The following is a 26,241-nucleotide window of genomic DNA, read 5'->3' as shown; positions in this document are numbered from 1 at the left end:
GATTTTGTTTTTAAATTACATTAACTGACATTAATCAATGCAGAATTCTAACCTTCACCTTCTCTTTTAGAGATCAAATCTGCAATTGCACCAGGGCATTTCGTAATCCCTTAATGCCAAGACTGTCTGGATCAATTTGGCTTCCAGTGTAATTTACAGCAGGCCTTTACCCCTACCTTACGGCTACCAGCTGTAGCACCCAAGGAGCCAATCAGCTACTGAGGCTCGCTGAAATGCTGCATGCTCTAGCCTTTCTCCTTTCTGTTATGTGGTAGATAAAAGACTAAGAGCATGGAGCAGAATCCAGTCGTAAGCCTTTCCCAATGAGGGAAGTACCTGTTTCTGCAGGCATCTTAGTTCTGAAATGAAATCCATTAGTTTTCTAGTAGTCCTAGAGGAAATTCTAGCTAAGTATTCCTGCCTTCTTGACCTCATTTGAGTAATGCAATGTAGTTTTGCTTAAGGAACCAAAACATCTGACATCAGCCCCGTCAACTTCTCTCTTCACTTGTCAGAGGCTTGGTATCTCTGTGAGTGGAAATCCCCATTGACTGCTGAGCCATAACCAATGTTTGGACAGCTGTTCTTTGCTTTATTCCTCAGAGAAAAAAATGACCAACATTTCTGAGGATGACAGAAAGCTAATAAAGGACAGCGAGTCTCTCCTCTCACTGCATATGTGTTAATATGGACAACTCCTTCTGCACGACCATAGGAATGTCTACCCCATTCTTTGGTGCAAGTCTGTAAACCCAAGCCGGGCAGCGCTGATAGTGTTGACCAACTTCACGACCTGACTTCCCTTGAGCAACTAGTCCCACAGATTTCAACGATGCAAAGTTACCTGTAAGTGCAACCACAGTCAGAATCAGGGACATATTTTTCAGCTGATCCTAATATTAATCAAGCAGTATGCTGCAAGAGCTTAACAGAATATAAATTTAATTAAAGAATTTATTGAAAAAAATAAAATTAATTTATACCCTCACCAGCACATAGTGCTGCACACAGCAGGGTGCTCTTACCATTTGCCTTCAGCTGCCGCCATATTTCAGATCTATTCAGTGCCACTCTGGTTAAGGGTCATGTACTATTTCCATAATTAATCTCATTTTTCAAAGGTGCATAGCTCATCTACTTTTAATTCCCAGTGGGAACTGGAAGCAGCTAGCTAGTGATCAGCTTTGATATGAATTTTTTTTCCTATCTTTACAAAACAGCTTATGCAATCAATCCACCTATTACCTCTTAAGAGGCATTTACTCCCTGATCCCGCAGTGCTTGCATGGTGTTGGGCCCGTAGTCCTTACTGGAAGAATGTGTATGTTCCTTAATCAGTGCGAAAGCCTCCAATGATCTTGGCCTCAGAGACTGGGATTTTTCTTTTAATGGAAAACAAACCACAGCTTTAACATTGCAACTTTATATGTGAGTGCAGACATGCACTACTTTGGGAGCAGGGGCTTGAAATTGCAAAGTATGGACTAATTTCCCTGAAAATTAGTGTTCACACTTTTGTCACTCCTTTGCCTTCGTGTTTTATTAATGTGTTAAGTGGTCAATCTAATTTAGAGGGGAATAATATGGCTACAGAATTTAATAGATCAATTTGTTAATAATCATGGGAGAAGAACTATATCCTCATACTAAATGTAAATAACAGAAAATTAGGATACTATTATTATGACGAAGGCAAGGGAAATGCTTGCCAAGTGCCCAATTAATGTAAATCAGAACGATCTGATTGGTATTAGTCACTGTAAATACATCTATTCTGACTAAAGAGCTGGCCTTTCCATCCGAAGCAATCAAATAACTCTGATGGTACAAGCCCAACTTAGAAAAGCAACTAAACTGGAAAAGCTGACTTTGCCACTCTCTTCTGTACCCATTGTCTGCGTCTGTGAAGGCTTACTCCTGGGTGACACAATTATTTTTGCCTCCAACATGTTTGGGTCTGGTGGAGATCCTGGAGCTCCTGGTGGAGAAGCCACCCATACACCCCCAGGCTACTTGCTCTGTTACTTAGGGGTCCCCTTCACTGGTTTTCCCAAAAGCTGAGAGGCATTTCTCACAGTGTTTAAAGAAATGAGAAAGTCGCTGCAGGCACGGTCACGCAAGGTTGTGTGGCCGGAGCGTCATTCAAGTGGCAGTTCCCGCAGTGCTATGTAAGGCTGCAAGGAGGCACTCATTGGCTCGGAAGAGGCTGTGAAGGTAAGAATCACGCTGCTGGACATGAAGATAGGTGTTAATGGAATAAGGTTATGCTCGGGCACGCAGTGCCCTTGCCATCGCCGCACGTTAAGAAGCAGACGCCTCCGAAGGCCGAGGGTGCCCTGACCCCTGTTTCCCCTGACGGGGAGAGGGGCGGGGGTCCCGCCCGGCCCCAGCGGCTCGCTCCTGGAAGCCTTCTGAGAGCGAGTGATGAGACACCGGAGGAAAACAGGGGCCCACACAAGAAAGCAAGCCCCGGTTTTAGGGACACGCCCCCCTCCGCCCCTCGGCACCAGGGCGCGGGCGGGCGAGGGCGGCGCGGCTGCCCGCCGTGGGGGGGCGCTCCGCCACCCCTGCCCCGCTGCGGGCCGGGCCGGGGCCGGGCCGGGGCCGGGGCGGGCCGGGCCGGGGGCCCCTCGGGCGGCGCAGGCAGGCGGGGCCGTCCCCGCCCCTCTCGCCGCGCCGCAGCCGCCGGAGGCGAGCGGAGCCCGTCAGTGTGTGAGCTGCTGCTGCTGCCCGCCGCCGCGCCTCCCGCCCAGCCCGGCCCAGCCCAGCCCAGCCCAGCCCAGCCCAGCCTAACCCAGCCCAGTCCGGCCCGGCGAGGCACGGCAGAGCGAGCCCCCTGCTCTGCTCCCCACCCCCCCACCGGCCGGGCGACGAGAGCCAGCCATGGGTAAGCGAGCCGCGGCTGCGGGGAGGGCGGGAGCGGGGGGCAGGTGCGGGGCAGCCCCCGGGGGTCGCGGGGGCCCCGGCCCGGCCTCATCGCGGTCAAGCTTCCCGCGGGGGGAGGCTTGAGCGCCTCGTCGGAGCGGCCCCGGGGGCGGCCGCCCCTCAGCCCACCCTCGCCCCGCCGGGCCCGGGCCGGGGCCGCGGAAACTCGGCGGGAGCGGGCGTGGGGGGCTCCGGGCGGGCGGGGAGAGCCGGCGGGGCAGCGGGACCCCGGCAGCTGCAAAGTGTTCCTTTCTTTTAAAAATGAGTAATTATTCATTATAACGCTACAGAGTCCCGGAGCCGTAGTTTCTCGGGGGCGGCCGTACCGCCTCCGGCCCGGAGCGTGCCCTCTCCCCCCGGCCCCGCAACGGCTGAGGGAGCGGTGCGGTCGGGGGGCTCGGTGCCGGGGGCGGCCGCGGGTCCCCCCGCGGGGCTCGGTGCCGCCGCCCGGCGTCAGGCAGCGACCGGGTGTCACCCCAGCTCCTCCCCACTCCCGGCGTAAGCCCGGGCGGGGGGTCCCGCTCAGCCCCTCGGCGCCCAGCGCGGGGCCGCCGGGTGCGGGTCGGGTTTTGGCTGAGGGAGGGTGCGGGAGAGGAGGGATGGAGGCGCGGGGGACGGGGAGGAGAGCGGGCACGGCGCTTCGAGGCGGGAAGCGTGGAGTGCGCCCGTGTGCCCGGCGTAAGGCGCTTCAGCGGGAGCCCGAGGGAGTGCCCTGGGCCCCCGGGATGAGGTGGCGGGTGCCCTTGTCCCTCTTGTAGCCGGGGGTCCGCCGGGTGGAGGGAACGGGGCGTCGATGGAGAGCGGCGGCCTCCGCTCCCGGACGCGGGGAGGGAAGCGAGTGGGCGAAGGTGAGCAGGAGCGAGGCCCTGCCTGGGGAAGGACTCATCCCGCACGCGAGTCGCTCCGCAGCCAACGCGCGCGTCCCGCGTTCGCATCCTTTCGGCGTGGGCCTTGTAGCATGGGCTGCTCCTGCGAGGTTTCCTTTCAGCCAGCAGCAGGTCCAAATTAATTAACCAGTAATGAAAGTTTTGAGGTTTGGAAAAAAGAGAGGAGGGAAAAAAAAAAAAAAAAGAAAAATACAGCTGTATCTTTGGTCCAGTTTGCCTGTGGCGTGTTATTGCTTAGAGGTTGCAGCTGCTGAAGCAGAGCTATCAGTGCGTGCCCGTGTGTTATTATGCACATACTGATGCTGGCACTGTCTCTGGTTTTAATTAAGGAGAAGAAGAAGAAGAAAAAAAGGAACTAATTACACAGTCAAAGCCAAAGGAAGCTGACAGAATTCCTGTGGTTGCTACTTTGTTAAATTAATTCGCATCACCTAATTCCTTAATTTCTAAACACTTATTAACTGATTTGTTCCTGAGCTTAGTGAAGATCAGATTGCTGTAGTATTACAGTCTTTTTACTACGCTTTTCTGAAGTTTCCAACACCCCTTTCAATGCATGTTAAAGTACAGATTCCAACTGCTTCTGCAGCTCTGAAGGGTGAAACAACCAGCTGTATTGTTGGCACCATTTTTTGTGTGCACATTCTGATACTCGCTTTTTAGGCTACGCTTCCCTAAGTCAACTTTTGATATTAAATGAAACTGCAAAGTTGATGGTCTCTGCCATGTGTATGTCTTAGTATCCTCCTCTTAACATACACTTTTCTGCCATGGATTGATGTCAAATACACCTTGGAATGGGGATGACAGAGGGAAAGGAATGTTTTCATGTCTCTTATTAAGAGAAGTGTATTCTTTGGATTACAACATCTTATTTTGGGGGGAATACAATTTATTAGATAATGCATGTAAAATTGTTCTTAAGTGTCTTTGCTGCTAAGTCTATGAAATGGATTTTTCTTCAGTAAATTAAGTTGCTAGGGGTTTGAAATCAAAAAGTTTTTTGAAATCTTTGTGGATGATTCATCCTGAGGAGAAGCAAATCTTTATTTCAGTTCTAAAATCTTAGAAAAACCACTACAGTTAGTCTTGCAAGTTGTGGGTCTGCAACAGTGTGTGAAATGTATGTTTTACGTCCGTAAAGAATGTCTTGTCCTGCACATAACAGTTGGGAAAAGAGGAGTGGAGAGAAGACAATATTTTTTGAATGTTTTGCTAAAAATTATGATAATGGCACAAATCTCCAAGGTCTGCCAACTTCTTTGCTTAGAAACAGTTGGATGATCAAGCTGTGCCTGACTGGGTAATGGTGGCATGGTCAGTCAGGAGAGGGAACTTGTAGCACAAATTTCGGATGAAATACTTCAAAAAGAAGTCACAAAAAGAAGCCTTTGTCAGCTGGGGATCCAGTCCCTCATGAATACGATGTTTTGTTTATGCCATTGCATAACTGCTGCCTTGGCGTTAGGTAGGCTGAGGCTGATGTGACTGTCTAACCAGGACTTGTGTGGAGCACCAGCCCTGTATCGAGTTTCCTGACCCAGTGGCAAGGATGTATTTGGTTCTCATTTGGACCGTCTGAATTTTTCTTGCTCGCACAAAAGTTTTGTGTAGGACTGGCCTGCTGAGGCTTATTATTAATACTTTTTCTTTTTCTTTTTGGAAGTGCTGAGAGCCCACTGTGGCCATTGGTGTTCATTGGGCTTTTGGCTCCCTCAGCACTTCTGAAAGTTGGGCATGTTGTGTTCAACACCAGTAAGGGTTTGCATTGGCTGGAGGGTCGTCACTAACAACCAGCACAGCGCTTTGTGCATCTAGTGTGAGAAGACCCACCTGTTGGCGTCTTGTATCACGGCACACGTGCTCCCAAAAGTAGTGTCTCATCTAGGAGGTGGGGAGGGGGGCTGTTTTACGAAATGAACAAAAATGCAAAAGGTTTTTGTTCCTAGAAGTTTGAAAAGCACGGTACAGTGCCATTTCTTGGGAACTGTGTGTTTTCCTGAGTTTACACCTTCTCTTCTTCATACTCCGCAAACTGTTGCTTTCAAATAAGAAAAATGGTTGGAGCAGAGTGGGTATGTGTGTTATGTTTTGGTTGGCTGTTTTTTTTAAAAAAGGGATTCTGAGAACACTATGCACAAACAGGACAAAATTGTGCCTGTGTTTGTGTGGGGTTTGCATCCGACCTCACTGCAGTCCTTGTGCAGGAGCTGCTGCCTTGCAGAGCCTGCAAACCCAGGAGTTCCCAGGGGCATTACGCCGTGCCACACCAGGGCCATTGCTCTCTCCTGCCACTCATCCAGTTCCCCCAGCAGTAATTGCTCCTGCATCCTCACAGCTCTTCCCTGCATCCCAGAGCAAACCATCCCTTCCTAGTATGCAGTAACCTCAGGAGTTCCACCGTCTGGGCTTCTACCACCCATAGAAACGGTCCTCGCTTTTATGTGTAACGTGTCCAAAGTAGGTTCAAATATTCCCTAAACCAGGCTTTTGTCTTATAAACAGCTGGGGGCAAACCCTGAAAGAGAATCAGTCCTCTTTCTTTCTATTCAGCTGTACACTTTGTTCAGGCAGGAGCTGAAATCTTTTGTGTGTCACAGTAATAGTAAAATCTGATTAGTACCGGTCATTAAGGGTGGCTGGATTTCAGTTGCCAAGTGGTGTAGTCCATATTCTGTTAAATCTTGCACCTCTTAAATATATTTAACCTTGTTCCTACAAAAAAAGAGAAACTAATATTAAGTTTATCTTCTATTAAAACCTGTGAAATATAAAATTTTATACTGCTGCCCTTCCTCTATCTCTACAACACCCTGCTTAGGCTATTAAAAAGTACTTAATTTTGCCTTCTCACTGTAATCCTTGTCTTAGAAGGAGGCGGAGGAGAAAATGTTGTGCATTTCAGATATTTCCGTGTCCTAAACAATTTGTGTTTTCAGCATATTTACAGATTCTCCCTCTTGCTCTCTTTCTAAACGTGTAGTTCAGTAATACAGGAAATCTGCTGTCCTGTGTGTGCCTTATGATATGTCTGATAGATCTTGAAATGTTACATTTCAGAAAAACATACCGGATTATAGATTACATCCTTGGGAGGGCTGAACTGTGGCAATGTCTGATTATATGTCTTTTTCAGAGTGTTTCTAGAATTTTTTAAACCAATTGAGATATGCAGGTCACATTCAGTGTTTAAAGGACTTTAGTTTTTTTTTCTCAAGCCAGGTACCTTTTCTTTAATTGTGCTTCCATGTGTTGTTATTCCAGCAGTCGTCACGTTCCAAGCATCAGGTTTTTTTAGACAGTATTTTTTTTTTCTATAGCCTTTGTTTTTTCAAGATTAATGCTATCTAATCACAAAATGGTTTGGCTTGGAAGGAACCTTTAAAGATCATCTAGTCCAACCCCCCTGCTGTGGGCTGGGACATCTTTTCACTTGATCAAAGTCCCTTCCAGCCTGACCTGGAAGACTATAAGGGATGGGGCATCCGCAATTCTCTGGGCAATATTTAGTAATGTCTGAAGTCATTACTCTAAAAAATAAGTCCAAAGTCCATTGCAGGTTAAGGTTAAAATAAACTGAAAATAAACCCAGTGAAGCCCACTTAGAATCTTTTTTATATTCCTCGTGCAGCAGTGTCGTGTCGTCCCTGGGCGGATGCGTGTTCTCATAGCGAGGATTTTGCTTTCCCTGAGATACATAGCTAGTACAGGCAGTCGCAGAATCACTGCGCATGTTGTACTTCCACTGATGGCATTTGGACGTAAATGTGTTGCTATCTTTCTAGCAGCGCGAGTGCATTGTACACAGTGAAATTTCACTGGGGTGAAGCGTTTGCAGAGGGAGATGCTGTGGGTTGTTACATTACTGGACTCCCCACGATGACCGTTCTTCCCACTGAAACTCCCGGATTTCTCTTCTTTTTGACCTCCTGCATGTGCATCCCAGCTGCGTGTGCCCTTCATCTCTCCTCAGACGTGCATGCACCTGGTCCCCGTGAATGCGTCCCCAGCACCTGCCTGGGCTGCATATCACCTTCCTCCTCCATGCAGCTCCTCCTGCTGTTGCCACTGCGGGACTGAGAGCTAGCATGGAGCCATGAGAGCCACCTTCCTGCAAGTTGCTCAGGTCCACCTGCAAAAAATTTGAACCCTTTGTGGCACTACAGTGCTGTGGGGGATGTATGTATTTGCTTATAGTGTACTTTTAACATAGGTGCTTTTTACCCTGGAGCATGGGGGTCAAGGCTCACTCCAGATGGAGCACACGGCATCATCTTGCCAGGGTACCAGTCTGGTGGTGGGTATGGTGGCTTGTTCTCCAGGGTTTGCCTCAGCATGCTTGCAGCTGGATTGGTTTGAGCCGTCCAGGGAAATCAAAATCCTTTCTGTTCTCCTGGCTGATTCCTTAAAATGGGTACAAGTGCCTCTGGGTTTGAGCTGTGGTGAGGAAATGTAAGGAATTATAGTTTAGTCTCCATGTGGGACCTCAAACATGGTTGTATGAAAGTAGTGGGTCTCAGCTGAGCCTGCGAGGCTCTGTACAGATGAAGAAGCCTGCATTGGCAGGATTACTGGGTCAGTACCCACAGTGGGCAAAGGACGAAACAGAGCCATGGTGGCTCTTGTCCATCATGTACATCTTGTAGGGTGCCTTCTTCCAGGTTGTAGGTGATGTAGCCTGCAGTATGGAGGAAGCGAACTCAGCATGACAGCGCCGGGGGAGGAATCCATGTCTCCTGATCCTTTCCAAACTTTTCTTCTGCAGGAAGGCGTGAACCTCTGACAGCTGGGGTGCTGGGATGGCTGTGCCTGTCAAAATTCCCTGTCACTCTCCCCTGTAAACACAATGAACAACAGCAGAGGAGATTTCACCATTCAGTGTAACAAATAGATAGTATCGTATGTACCACTTAGGCTGCAGCTGTTTGTTTCTTTCTATTGCTGCTCTGTCTTGGCGCTTTGGCAGTCTCCCTCTCCATAATTATTTGTCTCTTGGGTTTTAAGCTCAAAAGCTTGCATGTGGAGTTGCGGCTTGGGAAACATTTAGAAGCAATGCAAAGAACTATGAGAATTTGACATCTTTTGTTCTCCCTGGTTTTGGACCTGTTTGACTAGCAGCAGTTTCAAAATGTTAATGGAACTTATGTTTCATTAATAGAAAGATGTGCCTGACGCAGAGCTGTTGAGTGGTGCAAAACTCAGTGTGTTGCTGTGCGTCAGTTTTGTGTGTGTGTTATGCTTTGATAGTTTAGTGCATGTGACACTTGGAAACTTTAGCCTTAAGTTATATGTACAGAAAACAACTTTCAGGAATGTGTTTGCACTTAGTGTTTGGGGTTGTGTTTTTTCTGGGGGGAAGAATGATGAAAAGGACTGTGGTTCAAAGATAGCTGGGACCTGGGTCGTGAAGAAGACTGGGCTTCTTGAAGTTTTGAACTGCTTTGGACTATCCAACATAAGATACAGCCTTCATAATTTTGTGGGGGATTTTAAATGTTTTATTAAGAGCACAGAGCCTTCATTGCATTTTTTAGCCTAAAACTCTGTCTCTGTATACATTCCTTCAATGCCAATGAAAATGCAAGAATTGTCCTGATCTAAACCATACATGAATCAGAAAGTGGGATTGCACTGAAGGCAAACAGGGCAAGTCTTGCTCCGTTAGTGGCTCAGGAGTAAGGAAGAAGCTGGCTTGCCTTCCAGGGGCTGGTTTGTAGACTGGCAGGCAGAAAGGACACCTTGTGTTAACAATGCAGCTGACTGGGAGATCCAGAAACTGGAGTAAACAATGGGAGTCCAGCCAGAGGAGGATTACATTTTGAGTAGTGCGCTGGTTTTCTTAATATTGGAAACATACATTTGGGCTTATTGGTGGTTTTGCTGAGCTGGAGCTGTGGAGCCTGCCGCTGATGGCTAACCAAGGGGGAGTCTGACTTCCTCGTGCTGCCAGCAAGGCACAGTAACTGGGACTCTCCAAAGTCTGGTTTTTGCTTTACCTTTTAGTCTACGTTTTTATCAGCTTGCATGCTAGAAAATTCATTGAGGCTTTTCAGTCCTAATGCTAAGTGCGCATCAGTGATGCTGCTGGGCGAAGATGAGCATAGGCTGCCTGCAGTCTCCCACCTGCACCCTTTCTGAGCCTGCCCGGGGAGAGCAGCTGCTGTTCAACCTTATTCAAGAGAGATTTCCCACAGATTTTTTTTAAACTCCACGGGTTTATGTATGTTTTGCTTTCTGATGGGACACAAGTGTTTTACAACATAAGAGAGTGTTTTTGTCAGCTTAAGACATCTTTTTAAAGCTGCTTAGATGTTGGGAACCTCTGTCAGGATTTGTTGGAATGAAGTCCTGGGCGCGCATAGTGGCGACAAACGCTGTGCGACTCTGAATTAGTGTAGAGCTCTGGCTGGATCTTCAGTACTTTTTCCTAACTTCTCTGTTAAAGAAATTTTCATTTGCTTGTTGGGTTTTTTTTTTTTTTTGCAGATCTTGTTTTTGGGTTTTTTTGTTTTTTTTTTTTTTTTTTGAGGAATAACTTTTGGGAGGTTTTAAATGATTGCTCTTTGTGTGTAAACTTACACTTTTGTTACCAGAACTGTGTTGACATAAATGTCATCCGCTTTCCCAAACAAAACTGTAAAATGAGTTGTTGTGTTTTTTTAGACACACAGCTGAAAATAAGTTTGCCACATGGAACTTCCCTTGTGGGAAATTAAATGCTTTTCTTGAGCTGCTTAGGCATGTATTTAAAAAAAAAAGTCAGGAGGAAAGAAGGCTAGTGGGAGTGTCTGGAGCTGAGAACTTCTGGTGCAAGGACAGGGATCTGCTCCAGCACATCTGTCAAGAGCCCACAGCTTTCAAGGTGTGATGAACAGTAACACTTTGTGCAACATCTGCTTAGGCTCTGTGATGGGCGCTGGTACAAAAGCCCTGAAATCTGAGATATTTGTCATACCGTATCAGGGGAATGTAGCAGACTCTAGTGCATCATCTATTATTGCCTGCTTCCCAGCCAGTGAAGTTATTAGGTACTAAAGCTGATAACTGCTTCACTGAGCCAGAGCTTTACGTAAGCAAATACAAGGAATGCAGTGCAGAGGGGGCTTTGGTATGCGTGACTGGTGTAGCCCAAGTTAGTAATTATTTCCCTCGTGCAGAGTATACCTTCACCGCATAGGCATTTCTCCCATTCTGTGCTGAAACTAAAGTGGCAATTTCTCATGCTTGGTAATTGTCTAATGAAAATCCCTCATTTCAGATAATGCATGGAAACTTAAAGAAAAATGAAGTGTAATGAAAAATAGCCTGTTAAGTAATTCTGCTTTTCATAGCCTGTAATTTTTAGTCTTCTACTATAAATTGTTTTTAAACAGTTTGAAAATACCTGTGTTTCTATGCAAACTTGAGCTATGAGAAGCATATAACAAATACTTAATCTTTAACCTTCTCCTGAAATTCTTTGAGGTTTTTAGTCTTATCTTCCACTAATATGATTGCAATGCCATGTTTGAGAAATTGTTGTGATCTACCACATATTGAATTCCTCTTATTCCTCAGTGGAAACCTCAGGGAGGCAGAAAAGAACCAGGAAAAAGTAAAAAAAAAAACCCTCTTGAAAATGCAGATTTAAAGTAGCTGTGGCAGACTGAATGTAAGAGTGTGGGGAGTGGGTGGAACTGAAACAAAATACAAATGAGGTAGCAGTGTGAGTCAAGGCTTAAATTATTTTAGCCTTAAACAGTCTGCAGATTTCATTAAACTGATTTTATTTTCCTGTAAAACCTTATTTCTGGATTTTCTTATGTTTCCTGTGGCTGTCATCGTAAAAGCTGCTGAATGTTTTCCCCATTATGGTCAGCTCCCCAGCATGGTTTAGGCTCTTTCCATCATCCTCACAGAGAGGAAGTGCTGGACCTCATGGTTGAACCTCGTCCTTCCCTCCCTCTAAGCTGTTTTCTACCAGGTTTTGTGGGCAGAGGGGTGTGTGTGGATAGATGATTTCCTGTCTCCCTTATTCCTGTTGGCATTTGATCCCCTATTGAAGGCTTTTTCCCTAAAATGGTGGCCAAGAGCGCTTGCCAGTTTTGCACGCCCGATGAGCTGGGCTGTGACACCATCCAGTGGTGCACAGGGCACGTGCAGGTGTGTTTTCTGTAGATGATGTCTTTCTGTGAGAGCTGCTAGCTTTTATCTGTTTCAACGTAAGCGATGTACTTCTACTGGAGATAGAGAACAGCGGGGACACTGGGAGAAACAGCTTTAAAAAAACCCAGAAAGTCAGGAGACACTCTCTTAAAGCAAAATTAAGTGCTTTACGAGAGGGGAAATTGAAGGCTTGGCATTCTGTTTCCACAGCGACAGAAGGGCACAGCACACGTGGAATATTAAATGTTGTTGCCAAGGCTAATGGGAACGCCCCAGCTGCTGCTAAAACCTGATGTATAAATGTGTTAATTACTGCACACTGAATATTTTTTCTGTTCTTATAAGAACATACAAAGAAAAAATTCAGGAAAATACCAGTGTAGTTACAATCAGTGCTAGCTACTACTTCCACATACAAAATAAATGCATTTAGTTGACGAAACTATTTTGTTTCACGCTTGATTAGTTGATCTTCGATAGCCTTGCTGGTTTTTGTGTGTAGAGAGGTACTTGCCAAATTGGTCATTATGCTGACTGTAGATTGGCAGTCTACTTTCTGAAGTTTGCCCACCCTCTTAGAAATAATTCTGTTCAAATGGGTTGGAGAATTAGGAATATTCCTTATTCGCAACAGAGTTGTGAGAGTATAACTGAGGGATGAGAATGGAAACAATACCCGGGATTTCTGTTAAAAAAGCCCAGTGAAACAACAGAAACCTTACCAGTTACTTATGAACAGACATACTACCTTTCTTAGTTCTTCTCTCGCATGCTAAATGGATCCCTGTGCAGGACTGTTGAGGAGGGTCTTAGATGCAGAGAGGGAGAAGCTGTTATCCAGTCAAAACATGAGTTCCCGAAGCATTCCTTCCTCTTCCCTGTGCTATAAGGCAGGTTTATGGATTCAAAAAATGCCATCATGCCTGCCTAAGTGCTCATCGGCTGTAATTCTTCCTAAAATACTTGATCCTTTACCCTTTGTTTTTAGGGAAGAGGATGGTAACATCAGTAGGAGGGAAGCACGCCTTTTTCCTTCTAAATGTGTGTTTGAGCGTGACTGCTGTGCCCACTTCCCACATGGTCAGTAGTCTGTCATCTTCTGCATGTGTGAAACTTCCATTATGTTAGGACTTTGTATATAAAGTGTTTTCTATTGCCTTACTCAGAAAATATGTCAAGCTTCTCATTGCATATGCTTTGTTGCTCCAACACTTGTGCTTTGCATTTGCATCCGGTTATTTGATCTCTGCAGAGAGAGGCTTCTTCTCCTTATCCAAGTTTAAATACAGGAGAGAAGTCATAGAATCATAGGATGGTTTGGGTTGGAAGGGACCTTAAAGATCATCTAGTTCCAATCCTCCTGCCATGAGCAGGGATACCTTCCAATAGATCAAGTTGCTCAAAGCCCCGTCCAACCTGGCCTTGAACTCTTCCAGGGACAGGGCATCCACAACCTCTCTGGGCAACCTGTTCCAGTGCCTCACCACCCACAGAATGAAGAATTTCTTCCTTATATCCAATCTAAACCTGCCTTCTTTCTGTTTAAAACTGTTACCCCTTGTCCTATCACACTTTGGAATAAGGAGTCCCTCCCCAGCTTTCTTGTAGGTCCCCTCTAAGTACTGGAAGGCTCCTTGGAGCCTTCTCTTCTCCCAGCTGAACAACCCCAACTCTCTCAGCCTGTCCTCGTAGGAGAGGTGCTCCAGCCCTCAGATCATTTTTGTAGCCTTCCTCTGGACCTGCTCCAACAGGCCCATGCCTCTCCTGTGCTGCGGGCTCCAGAGCTGGATGCAGCACTCCGGGTGGGGTCTCACCAGAGCGGAGCAGAGGGGCAGAATCACCTCCCTCGACCTGCTGGCCACACTTCTCTTGATGCAGCCCAGAATACAGTTGGCTTTCTGGGCTATGAGTGCACACTGACTGCTCATACTCAGTTTTTCATCCACCACTACCCCCAATACCTCCTCAGGGCTCCTCTCAGTCCACTACATCACCCAGCCCACTTCTGTGTTTGGAACTGCCCCAACCCAGGTGCAGGACCTTACGCTTGGCGTTGTTGTACTTGCATTTATTTGCCATTTTAATAGTATTTCCTTGTGGCAGTCTTAATCACTGACATCACAGCAGTATCCCAAAACTGAATTGATCCTGAGCTGCTACGTGTGGTCCCAGCAACATTCAGGCTTTTGCCATTGGTTTACTCAAATGACTTCCATAGTCATGAGTGGACTTACAGCAGGAGCCTTCACTCTTTGGTGGGAGAAATGGCTGGAGCTGTGATGCTTAAAGCCAGGCTTGGCAGCTGCTGCATGACCTGCTTTGTCCTGAAGGGGACAGCTGGGAAGAGCAGCCTGGTGACAGCCTTCATCCCAGGCTTCCCACAGCACTCAGGATGTACCATGCTGGTGCTTCCTGCTAGGAGACAGTGGCAATTAATTTGAAATCCTTCCCTTAGGTCATCATGGCTTTTAAGGAGCTTTTGCACTTATTATCTCAGAGACCGCCTTTCCTCCCTGAGCATGACCTGCCAAGACAGCTGTGTTTCTCTTAAGCACTGAAGTTAATGATACAAAACATGAAGACTGAGAGCAGGATTATAGCTGTCCTTACCTCTGTGCCCACTGCCAGCGTCCCTTATGTGGGAGGCCAGTGTGATCAGGGACTTCTGTGGCTGCAGGACAGTGTGGGGCGTGGCTTGGGCACCTGCGATCCTTTCCACAGTGGGTTTTGAGGATGGTGCTTGTGTGGCCTTTCTGGGCTTAGTGTGAAACAAGGCAAGCTTTCTTTTTTCCCTGGTGTCTGCTTTTCGTTTGTTTTTTTTTGTTTATGGAATGCAATGGAAAAGAGCTTTTTTTCAGACCTAACAGTAACATTGGATAAAGGGGTCCTCCTTGTGTTTGTGTGTACTGCTGACATACACTTCATTTATAATAAACCCAGTGGACTAAGTGGCTTTGCATCAGAGGGTAATCACAATGCCCCTGTATGCACTACAGCAAAAGTTGCTCGGTGTGGATGTCTGGTAGTGTTCTGGTTGGGCTATATAATATAGCTTCTTTCCCTTCAGAGTTCATATAGTAATCTAAACTTGCTTCTGTTCACATGACCTTAAATCGGCTTTTAACTCCATCTCTCACACACTAGCGTGCAGACTTTTTAATTTCCAGCTTTGCTTGGGAGCTCTGTCTTCTGCTGTCTCTTTTTATGAAGCTGTGTGTGGGCTTACCTGTAGCATGTGTGGTAGGAGTTTGCATGAGGAAATACCTTCCCAAATCTTAGCCCCAGCAGCTGTGCCCCTGTGGAGGCATGTGGAAGAGGCAGGGCGGCAGCACAAGCAGGCTTCACCACCGTCTTTTGTTTCCCTCATAGCTATGGTGACCCTGGATGTGAGACCAGGAATGTACACGCTGGAGATGATTTAAGGAAATGTGCAGTACTACATACTAATTAATTCAGGTCATGATACTCATAGGATAAGCACAGCAGCTTCCTGCCTCCCAAGTGGTTGCTGCGGTTCTGATGTGAACCCCTTTGGCTTACGCCAAGAAAAAAACTGCAGGGTAATTAAAATGAACCTGAACTGCTTTAGAGGAGCCTGGTTTGAATTAGGGCGTGATTATTAACTCTAGCAGTATTTGGCTTTGCTAAACCTTTCCCTTCCCTTCCGTGATGTTCATTCCCCTGCCACTCCATCAGCTCAGTAATGTCGGCTGCGGTAGTATCTGTTTAGATGAGACCACTGATCTCTGTAGAGAAAACAAGGGCTTGGCTAGTACGTACCTCAAGCCTTGGTGGGACTCTGTCAGGGGTGTGGTGCCCACTGCAGAGCTTGCTGATGGCTGCCAGGGTCTTGCATTAGCCAGTCTCCAGAAAGCCAGGACTACGGGAGCAGAAAATGGGGAGTGAGAAGGTAACTTTACTGCATGTATAACTGTACTGAATGCTGTTGTTCTCACAGGCATCCAAACAGTTAACAAAGTCAGACTGCTTGGAGTTACTGCGTTAAATCCCGGTCCTTTGGGCTTTAAGGGCATTGCCTTTTTTATTCATGTGTGGAAAATTCAGGAGAAAGCAACACTACAAGAGAATTTTAATCTCAGGCCATGGAAGGTGTTTCAGTTGGAGGGCTTAGAGTCTCTTGATTATGGTTTTCTTTCACATGAGCTAGAAGTTGTGCCTATTTTTCCTTTATATGTAGGTGACACCATTTAAAAGAGTATCTTCAAGCCCTCTTTGTGGGGACGGTAAACCGTGAACATGGGTTTTCATCAAAAACTGCAGTAAAGCTTTTTTTGAAAAGAAGCATTTTGAATCAGATTGTCTTGTCATCAGGTCACAACTATGGAGCCCTAGTTTCAAAGTCTACCATGTTACAGCTGTGCTCCTTGTTTTCCAAGGCATTTTTCAGATGGGAATCCTCTGGAGCTGCTGAAATGGTTTCCCAAATTCTTTTCCATTACAGTGCCTGGGTACCCTGATGCCACTGCCTTGTCTGCTGTGCCATACAGTGATGTAGTAAGGCCCTCCGTGCTTGTGACCTCTGGTGATCAACGAATATTATTCTTTTTTCACCATTGTTTGTTTTTACAGAGTTTAAGAAGTTGATGTTGGCAGAAGAACAAAAAACAGTAGGAATTTTTTTTACAAGCAGGATACTTATACTAGAAAGGCCTTTCTCTCTTAAGTAATTGAAATGTCTTTTGTGGAAAAAATGTTTGAAATGTACATTGTGATATGCTGCCTTTTTTTTTCCTCTGAGAGAGTTGTCTCTGCTGTGAAATGAAACTAGTCAGTAATCTGAAGACTTGTATTGGACATGACCTCAGCTTGCAAGTGATTGCAAAGGAAAGCAAAAGTATGGGTTGTACAGAGAGGCTGTGCTGGGTTTCCCTGTTTCTTCCTCAGAATTTCTAATTTATCTTTGAAAGCCCAAGAAATTAGAGGTCACTGAACATAATTTTCTTTGGTCCTGTAAAATGATTAAGCATTGATAATCTCTAAATATGACAGTCCCTTCTCCCTTTTTAACAGTCACATTTTTGCCAGACATCGTTAACCTCCACTACCTGTAAGATGTTCCATGCTCTGTAGAGAGGGTCTCTCTGCCACCTTCTTACTCTCTGTGCAGGAACTGGATTGATATCCTTCAGAGAGCTGCAGGTGTCTAGTTCTTAAGTACCACAAAATCTTTGCTCTTGGGTCCCGCTCCTATCCAGCCATTGTCTGTTGTAGTCCTTGAATGCTGAAAAAAATCACAAGACCTGCTATTATTTTGGAGGCTTTTGTTTACTGTTTGGTTTCTGAGCATTTAGTGGCTGGTACTTATTTCAAATTTTCCCTCTTCTGTGTTGATGAATGGAAATCTACTCTTTTTTTTGTTATTTCCATAAGAAGATGCAGTGTTTTATGCATGCTTTAGAACTGGGGCTTAAGTTCAGCACCAGATCTGGATAAACTTGGTGATGGTGTTGCAAGAGGCAGTTCAAGTGTAGCTAACATACCTCTCTTCTTGCATGACACTCGTACCTTTGCTCTTGCTTTGGAGGGAAAAAAAAGCTAACTATGTTCTATGCTGCCTACTGCTGCTTTTTACGTTGTCCTCTTTTGTATAGGGTATCTGAAAGAAATATCTGAAAGAAATTTCTTTCAGCATGTCTGAAAGAAAATGGTGGAAGCAAAACAGGGATCACTGGTGTTTTTTGGTAGATTATACCCGTTTGGATAGAGTGCCTGGAGGAAAAGTGTTGTCCTGTAACATAGGGATGGTACGTTTTAAATTCTCAAAATACTCTGTGCTGCTTCCCCTATCTTTTCCCTGTAGTGAAACAAGATCTTGCTATAAATTTATTGTCTGTGTTTAAGCAATGTAATATGTCTGTCTGATACTTCTGTGCATTCCCTGTTCAGTCACTAAAGAGGCTCCATCAGTTGTTATGTCTTTGTTACAAATGTTTAATTTAAAAACAATAAAATTGAGGGTGAGAGAATGGGGATTTTCCCAGTAATGTCATTAAGGAAATGTTGCAAAACTGTCATAAGTGTAATTTTTTTTTTGCTCTGCGAGCTCTGCATTTTTCAGGCAAACTTTGTCATCACAGAGCAGTTAGGAAGCAGTGGTTAGTGGGTCAGACAGGCCCAGGGGGCTAAATTAGGTTTTGTTCAGCCAAATGTTAGTGCTTTTTAATCAACGCTGAATTCTGCGTGCAACACACTTTCTTCCCCAAAGCCATAACAAAATAAAAATGGGTATTCAGTTGGGTCATGCACAACATCTGCCCTCTCCTAAAACAGTTGGGGAGTTACCACGATGAGGGAAGAGAAGCTGCCTTTGGCTACTGTTAGAGCATCATTTTGCCACCGTGGCTTTGGTGGTCTGGTACAAGCAGCTGTCAATGTAGATCTGCACACAGTACTCAAACTCCCCTTAGAAGGAAGAGGAGAATTTCCTTTCATGTTTAGTGCAGCATTTTTACAAGGTGTAAAGTTCCAATAAAAGTGTGCCCCAGAAATTGGAAGTGCAATTAATTTGCAATGCTGTGAAATAATTGCATAGATATCTTTTCGCCCTGTACAGCTTCCATAGGTGTTAGGCTACTTTACATTAAGGAACTGTGTTTTTGAATCTCACTGCTGCCACCTGTTCAGTCTCTGATAAACGCAATTAATGTGACTGTAGAAGTGCTGTAGGCTTTGGACTTCCTTGTCTAAATGGCTTATATATTCTCCACCATAGACTATGAGTTAGCTGGGCTATCCTGAAGAAGTTTCGGTTTGCCTTGATATAGGTCTTTTTTTGACAAAAGGCTTCATGCATGCCAGTTTCATTTTAAAGAGGTCCATTGTGGTAAAAGAGCCTCAGTGGACATCTAATGCAGGCGTCTTTGATTTGAAGAGTTCATATTCAGCTGAACTTCTTCCAATTGATAGGAGTTTATTAAACGTTTATTAAACTCTTCACCCAAAGCAAGCTGTGTCAGTGCTGTATCTAAAGTTAAAGATTAACCATGATTTACTGGATACTTACTGGTTGTTGCTGTAAAGGAATCTAAGAAAAAAAGTTGGTAATTTTCTTTTTTAAAGTTCTGAAGCAATTCATTCCAGTAACTTCCATGAGAAAAAACTGGAGGATCTAGAGCCAGGTGATGTTGCCTTAATGTTGCAATGAACAGGAGAGTTAACTTGGTTTTGCCTTGTTTTGGGGAGAAGGGCTTAAAAAAATAAATGCATTAATAATTTTTAGAGGGTTTAGTGGATTATTTTCTCCTGAAACTTCCAAATACAAATAGTTTTAAAAGTAATGAAGATTGCTCTGAAGTGGGTAAGTCACCTCTGGAAACCTAGGACTAGTTGTCTGCATAATGCTCAGCATTGGCCCTTCCCCCATTGTATGGCAAGCTGCAGAGAGGCCGTGGGTGCAAATGGAAGTATGAAGTGCCCATTTGAAACAAAAAACAGGCTAAAATATGAAACCAAATGCATGCTTATTGAACTAACTAATTTTCAGAGAGGAACTGTGTCTCAGGGTGCAGTCTTAGTGGCATGTACTTGTTAATACAAAATTTTGTCCCAGTTCAGAAATGCACAAATACACGTGCTTGTCAATAGACACACTGGCAAGCAGCTTTGTGAGCTCGAGAGGCAATGCTTAGTGTACTTGGCTGTAGAATATGTGAGTAATCTGCTAGATCAGGGTCTGTATGTGCATGCTTGTGTTGAAAAGACACGTAGGAAAATATGCATAGCAGGAGGAATTTAGCCAATCTGACACTTTTCAGCAGTGTTTCATTGTCGTAAATGCCTGCTTGCTTTAACAGACAGGAAAGTCATATTTTGTATTAGACTTAGAAGTAGGAAAAAAGGGTTTGGAGTGGTTTACAAAGCATGACTTGGAATAATTTTGGTTTGGCTGGCACACTACATTAAAGACCAAATTAAATATTTCCTTAGCTTCATCTTTCAGGTAAGCAATTACAGAAATATGCATTACTGTTTGATAATCCAGAAAAAAACTTTTAATTATACTGAGGTCTACAAAACATGTTTCATGCTATGAGCACTATCTTGGAAATTGTGCTTGAAGATCACTACTGTGGTAGGAGATAACTCGCATGGAAATGAGGTACACTGCAACCTGGATACAGATGATTAAGCACAGGTAGAGAAATATCATGTGAAAGCATGATTACTGACTTCTAAGAGATGATTCAGGCTAGCAACAGGGTAACATGTGTAGAAGCTTTGACTTGGAACTTTTTTCCCAGAGCCACACAATGCTTTCTTTCTGAAACTCTGTTGTTACCACTGTTTTCTGTCTAGCAATCAAATGCATTGTAATAAGTAAAAATTTGGTCTGTGATGGAGATTTTAAGAATAATTGCATCTTGTACAACTGTATATGTCAATTAAACTACTCATGCGAAAGAAAGTTTGGTATGTGAGCGTGCCTGTGAGAAAAGAAGCTTAGGGTATAATTATTGGGGAGCAGGGACTGTTTTGTGGGTTGTGTGTCACTCATTAGAGCTGAAGCTCACCCTAATTATATGGTCAAGGGCAATTATGGGAAACAATATGGGACAAAGAAGTTTTCTCTTATTTTAAGATGTGCTACTGTTTCAAAAAGAATGCCTTTTCACTTAAAAGTAAATCAACCTAAAATGGAAATGGATCTAGTAACAAACACTGCATCCTGCTAGGAAATCCTCTAAACTCAGTTGATTACTGCAGTTCCGCGCATGGCTCGTTCAGTCCTTCGCTGGGCACTGCTTACCAGCAGAGGTGGTAAGTCGTTTTGGTGTGCTGCTTTAAATTCTTTGACCTTCCAACGCTTTCTTTTTAGTATCTGGCTCATGTCCACTGTGGTTTGGATAGGAAGCCAGAGAAGACTTAAGCTCAACTCTGGATATATCTCTGAACTTGTGGACAGAGACATCATTAGAGCTGGCAGCTCTTAGACTAATGTACTCAAAGTGGTTAGGGTGAAACCCTTGCTTTCCTGCCTGCATAAGAAATTTCCTTAGGGTTCTTCGTTTATATGGTCATAATGGTGATACAAAGAACAACCGGGTGCTTTGGTCAGAGAAACTGTTAGAAAACAAAGCAAAAAAAAACCCATAGTTTATGAGCAATGGTGGCTCTGCCTTCCTGGGTTTTTCCTCCGTCTAAACCATTGGGTCAGCAATATGTGAAAGGGCTGTCTGTCTTCAGACTCCATTCATTACAGCAGATTTCCTAGTCTGCAAGCTACCCTTGCTGTGTCAACAGCATAAAAAGTACTTCTGAGTGCACCATCTTATCAAAGTTACACAAGTTTGTTTAAAGAAGAATGCAGTAGGGTTACTGAAGTAGAACCATGTTATTTTGTGTGACAGGTTGGGAAATAAATGCCTTGTTACAAAATAGGGTGTTTTAGAAAATGCTTGAGGATACAGAACTTATGTCCTCTCTAATGAGCACTTTGTGTACGACAGCTCTCTTAATTCTTGAATTAACAAAAAACTTGATTGCTTAACAGCCAGGTCTGTGGGAATTTGGAACATAAGAGCTGCAAGATAGTTCATTTGTTGTGATGTTTAAACTTCATTAAATGTGACACTAACTCAGAAGACAACATGCAAGCTTCCCTAACAGCTAGAATTGTCAAGAGCACGGTGTCCTAAACAGTAATGAGAGGGGTCAGTGGACCTTACATGTATTAAACGTTGAGGAACACAAGTCTTTTATAGCAGTTGAATAATTTGTAGGGTTACTGTAAAGCCCTTTCAGTTACTTTTGCTTTTTCATGTCAGTTTTGCATGTTAACATTATTGAGAGAGCATTATGTTTTTGATTACAGAAAGTGCTGTCTGATGAAAATGTTCTTGAGAATCTTCCCAACTGGTTGTTTTGGGTTTTTTTTCACAGGAACAAGCATATTGACTTAGCAAAATGCTAAGCTGTTCATTAAGGCAATATGCTGAAGTGGCAAATGTAACGTCATGTGATTTACATGAATTTTAAGTCATATCTGTATCTTTCTCTTGGTTTTATGGCTTTAAGTAAATGAGTTGAATTCTTCTAGCTCACTCCTCTTTCGTTTGCTTATGGATTCAGGATGCTTAATGGGTAATTATTATCTTCAAAATGCTGTGGTTCCTAAATGGAGGGCAATGCTGAAGAAGGTTTCTCTGTGGAAAAAAAAAAACATGACTTAAGTTTGATTCATGCTTGTTCTTAGCATTTTCAACTAGTGTGTGTGTCTGCACCCTCCAAAAGAGTGGTATCTGAAAAGGCTCATAAATCCTGTCCCTTTAGCATTACCTATTGTCTACCCCTAAAGCAGAAGAGTGGTAGAAGAAACAGGCTGTGGCTGAGGAAAAACATATTGCCTTGCCTTTCAGAAACTAACGTCAAATTTTTCTGCAGTTTTAGATTCCTTCCAACACTCTCCCAGCATGTTATTCCTGACCCTGCGTTTCCATGTATGTTTAAGTATGAAAGACTTAGTTTTTTATCATTTCAGAGCCCCCCCCCAAAAAAAAACCAACCCAAACAAACCCCCAAAATTAAGCAAGAAAAAAACCCTGAAAAAACCTGTTGCTGGTTCTGATTTTTTATTTGGAGCTCTCTGTGGCTCTGCCACCTCTGGAGCTTCAGAAATAAGCAGCATTCCCTGGATGCAAACCAGCCTTTCTGTGTTTACATGGGAAAGCTGAGTTGCGTGGTCATCCAGGTGACGGAGGGATCTCTGCCCCTGCTACATGACTGAGAAAGAGATGGCTGACAGGGTGTAGGGTTTCGAGAAGACTAAGCACATTTCCTAGAGTTTGCATGCCTGCCATCTCTTGAATGGAGAAGCTCTTATACTCTTTCCTGGCCCTGAGATGTGCAGTCCCTTCCTGCTTTGTCTACCCATCTTAAAAGATGAATTTTCCCTTGTGCTCTGCAAGTGAAGTTAGCTGTACCCTGTTAGTGGTCATTCAGATGAAGGCAGACACCCTACAGCTGGAGAAGGGAAGAGGCACATCTGCTGTGAGCAGATGATGTGAACCTTATGATGTCAGGTGTGAACCTTACAAGGTTGCTAATCCTTGCTCAACTGGCAACTGAGTGATCTGGGTTGAAGAAGAGAGAGGATGGGTGACGTGCAGGGGGATTGGGCAAAGGGAAAGGATGTACGTGGGGGAAGAGTGGAAAGTCATGGGAAAAGAAGCACTTCTGGCATATGATGTTAAAAAAGGAAAGATGGTCTAAATATGAAGCGAGTTCAAATTTGTGCTTGGGACCCCATCAAATACTGATTTATCTCTGCATGCAACTTGTGTATATAGGTTAATGTATTATTACTTTTAGGGATGTCAGTATATGCATTTTATTTTGGGTATGTAATGCTAGTAATAGAATGTGGCATAAATCAAATGGAATTTAAACTCACGTTGTTCCCATTTCACAATGTAGTACTCCTTTCCACTGTTAAATTATTAGGAGTTATGGTTTAATATCTGTTGGGACAAATTGGGCTATTTGGCAAATTGAGGGAGGGAATGTATGTGACTGTTACTCATTACGATTTTAAGCATAAGTAATCTCTTATTCTTCCACTCCCTTTTCATACGCTAATCTCAGTCTTAGCTTCCGAGCCACTGATTTACATGTATGAGCAGCTTCTCACCTGAGCAGCCTGTCCTCTAGCCCTCAGGTAATGCTTACTTATGAAATAAATACAGATTTCCAGTTCAGTGCAGAAAAATTTGGGAAGCTTTGTCAATACTTCACATTTTCCATGGACACAGGGCACAATGATTTCAAGCCAGATTCTGATATCCCTTCTTAATGAACAGCTTTCACTGCAACAAGGTCTAAATACAAACGTTTAATGTAGCAGATCTGATAAAAGCAGCAGAATTTGATCACTTTTTGGCTATTACCATGTCCACTGTGAGCTTCAATGATGTTTTTTTCATGATGTTTGTGAGATAATCCCATTTTTTTGCTGCTTGATTTATTTCTAACAACTCTGAAGGCCAATGAATATGGTATTTTCTGGAATGAAGTGTGTGTTAGGAGGCTGGGGGGAGTGTCAAGCTGTTTTTTGTCCTTTTGTTTTTAAACGCTCTTCCATAGAAGACACAGTGTCCTACAGACAGATAGAACAATGCTATATTCCATTTTAGCATCGAATCACAAGCGGGGTCTTTGGAATTAAATTTGGCGAATTGCCTGGATATGTTCAGTTTTTAACAAGCACTGCTTTGTGCATTAGCACCCTATGCTTCCTCCCTCCCCCCCTCGACGCTGCCACTGAAGAGAGGAGGAGAAACAAAAAAACCCAAAACAGAATAAAAGCATCTGTTAGAGTGAAAATGGGGAAGAAATAAGGGATGAAAAGAGGAGAAAAGGTGTATTCCAGAACAGCTGTCAAGTTTGTCAAAAGAACTGGACATAATTTTTAAGTTATCAGACACTCAAGGGTGCAAGAGTGTGACTTACGTATAAATATATATTTTTTTTTTTAACCTTTAGGGGCAATGTAGATGCAGCAGATCTTTTTGTACAGAATGCAGCTCCATTTTCAGCTGAATGTTTGAATGCTCATTTACCAGGACTTTGAACCCAGGCTTGATCATGTGAATATTTGACACTAACACGTTCTCCTTTTACTATGTGTGTAATTGGAGATTCACTGCAGTGAGGAAGGTAGATTGTTGAGTGTAGTAGCTATGTAACACTTTGACAGACTTCAAGGTACATGTTAAGACTGTATTTTATTAAATGTTAATGTTTGTGCTGCTTTTCTTCCTTTTAATTTGCCAAAGGGTAAATGGAAGTGTCAGCTCAAAGGATTATTTCCCTTGAAAGTGATCTGTGAAAATGTAACTCGACCTGAAAAAGTAGCCTGTGAAGAAAAGTGCTGTCCTACTGTTGGTAAGATTGTGGTTAACTTATTGACAAAATGGTAGGCAGAATTCTTCCCACCCCCCTGGCACCCCCTTGTTAGTTAGGTCAAGCAGTGTGATTGATGACAAATCACCATTAAGGTACCATTTTTGCTGAGCTGAAAAACGTTTGTCTGCTACTTTTAACGTAGACTGAAACAGCACACTAACTACAGAGCAAAATTTCTGATTTAAATGAGGATATATTCCTAAAATTAACTGTCCTGCAGTGGCTGCACCCAGTACTGTGTTCCTAAGGGGACAGGATTGTGAATAAGCGTGCAAATAAGCTAACTGTTTAATGATACAGGGAAGGAGAGAGGGGAGTACAGAGGAAGTGTCCCTCTCTGCTCCCCAGCCTTGCAATACTCTATACTGGGTCACAAGGCAAACCTGAAAATTGAGACCTGTGAAGCTGAAGGGAATTCTTGTAATTCTTTAGAACTGCAGGCAAAATTATTTAATGTGAAAATTGTACCAGAGGTATGTATAAGCTCAAATATTTTAAATTTAGAAAGCGAAGGGAAATCTGTAGTCAAGTAAATGGCCATAACAGATGGTGGGTGTTTCTGCTTTTGTGTTTTATTTTTGACCCAGAGATGAGGCTCTGAAGCAAATCTCATTTATCTTCATGCACCGTGCTTTGGTTCAAATTTTAGAGTGGTTCTGGAGCATGCAAACTGGGTTCCTTTTGGATGAAACCAGACCGAAACATGCCCTCCAGGATGGCACCTGGAAAGTTACCACCACTGGGGGTTGCTCAGTTCATGGGATCAGGCTAAAGCTGGCTTGAAGTCACCTCCCCATCTCTCCTCTGGAAGTGTGAGTTCTGCGGGTACTGAGGCCTCAGCAGCAAGGGTTTGCCCTGCAAGTCAGCTGCTACAGCTTTGCAAATTTATTTCTCAGTTGGTTCTCCAGTGACCACTTAAAACATGGTGACTGAGCTATAGATAGCCTTTGTGCTAAATTTGCACGTGGCTTTGTTATCCATACAATAGGGAGGTCTATTCTAAGAAAATACATGCTCTGAGTTTCTTAATTTATTAGAAGATGGAGGATGATTATTTTTAAAAAATAAATCAGTTTGAAGTCAGGCTTTGTTTGAATGAAGAGCACATCCTTTTAATGCACTCCAGTACCTTCAGTATTTATTAGTTGGCTAAAACATGGTTAAATAAAACTGTGCCAAACCTGCCTTAAAAAGGGAATCATGTATAGCTAGTGAGTAGAAATAGTTGCACCTGATCACTCTTGATAACATGAATGCTGTATTTTAAACCCATATGTGATCTCCCACATGCTGCCAGTGATCTACACTTGTTTTGACACAAGTCTTCATGAGAAGATATGGGTCTGAGGGAAGCCAGAGAGGT

At 44.0% G+C, this 26,241-nt stretch overlaps 1 protein-coding gene and 1 long non-coding RNA gene across 4 annotated transcripts in view; both read left to right on the top strand.

Annotated features, from left to right (window-relative positions):
* Positions 1-26,241, top strand: part of LOC142058512 (uncharacterized) — a 287,316-nt gene that overhangs the window by 85,742 nt on the left and 175,333 nt on the right. The window lies entirely within an intron of this gene.
* GPM6B (glycoprotein M6B) overlaps positions 2,652-26,241 on the top strand; it is a 109,998-nt gene continuing 86,408 nt past the window's right edge. The window contains exon 1 of one of the 3 annotated variants that reach the window (XM_075095651.1): positions 2,652-2,887. In XM_075095651.1, the coding sequence (XP_074951752.1) occupies positions 2,884-2,887 (4 nt within the window). In that variant the 5' untranslated portion in view covers positions 2,652-2,883. The remainder of the gene's footprint in view (positions 2,888-26,241) is intronic. The other 2 variants (XM_075095701.1, XM_075095681.1) reach the window with 2 other exon arrangements.

The sequence above is a fragment of the Phalacrocorax aristotelis genome, chromosome 1 (assembly GCF_949628215.1).
Source record: "Phalacrocorax aristotelis chromosome 1, bGulAri2.1, whole genome shotgun sequence".
In the NCBI taxonomy this organism is placed as follows: Eukaryota; Metazoa; Chordata; class Aves; order Suliformes; family Phalacrocoracidae; genus Phalacrocorax; species Phalacrocorax aristotelis.
The sequence above is the reverse complement of the archived record's forward strand: the minus strand, read 5'-3'. Positions and strand labels throughout refer to the sequence as shown.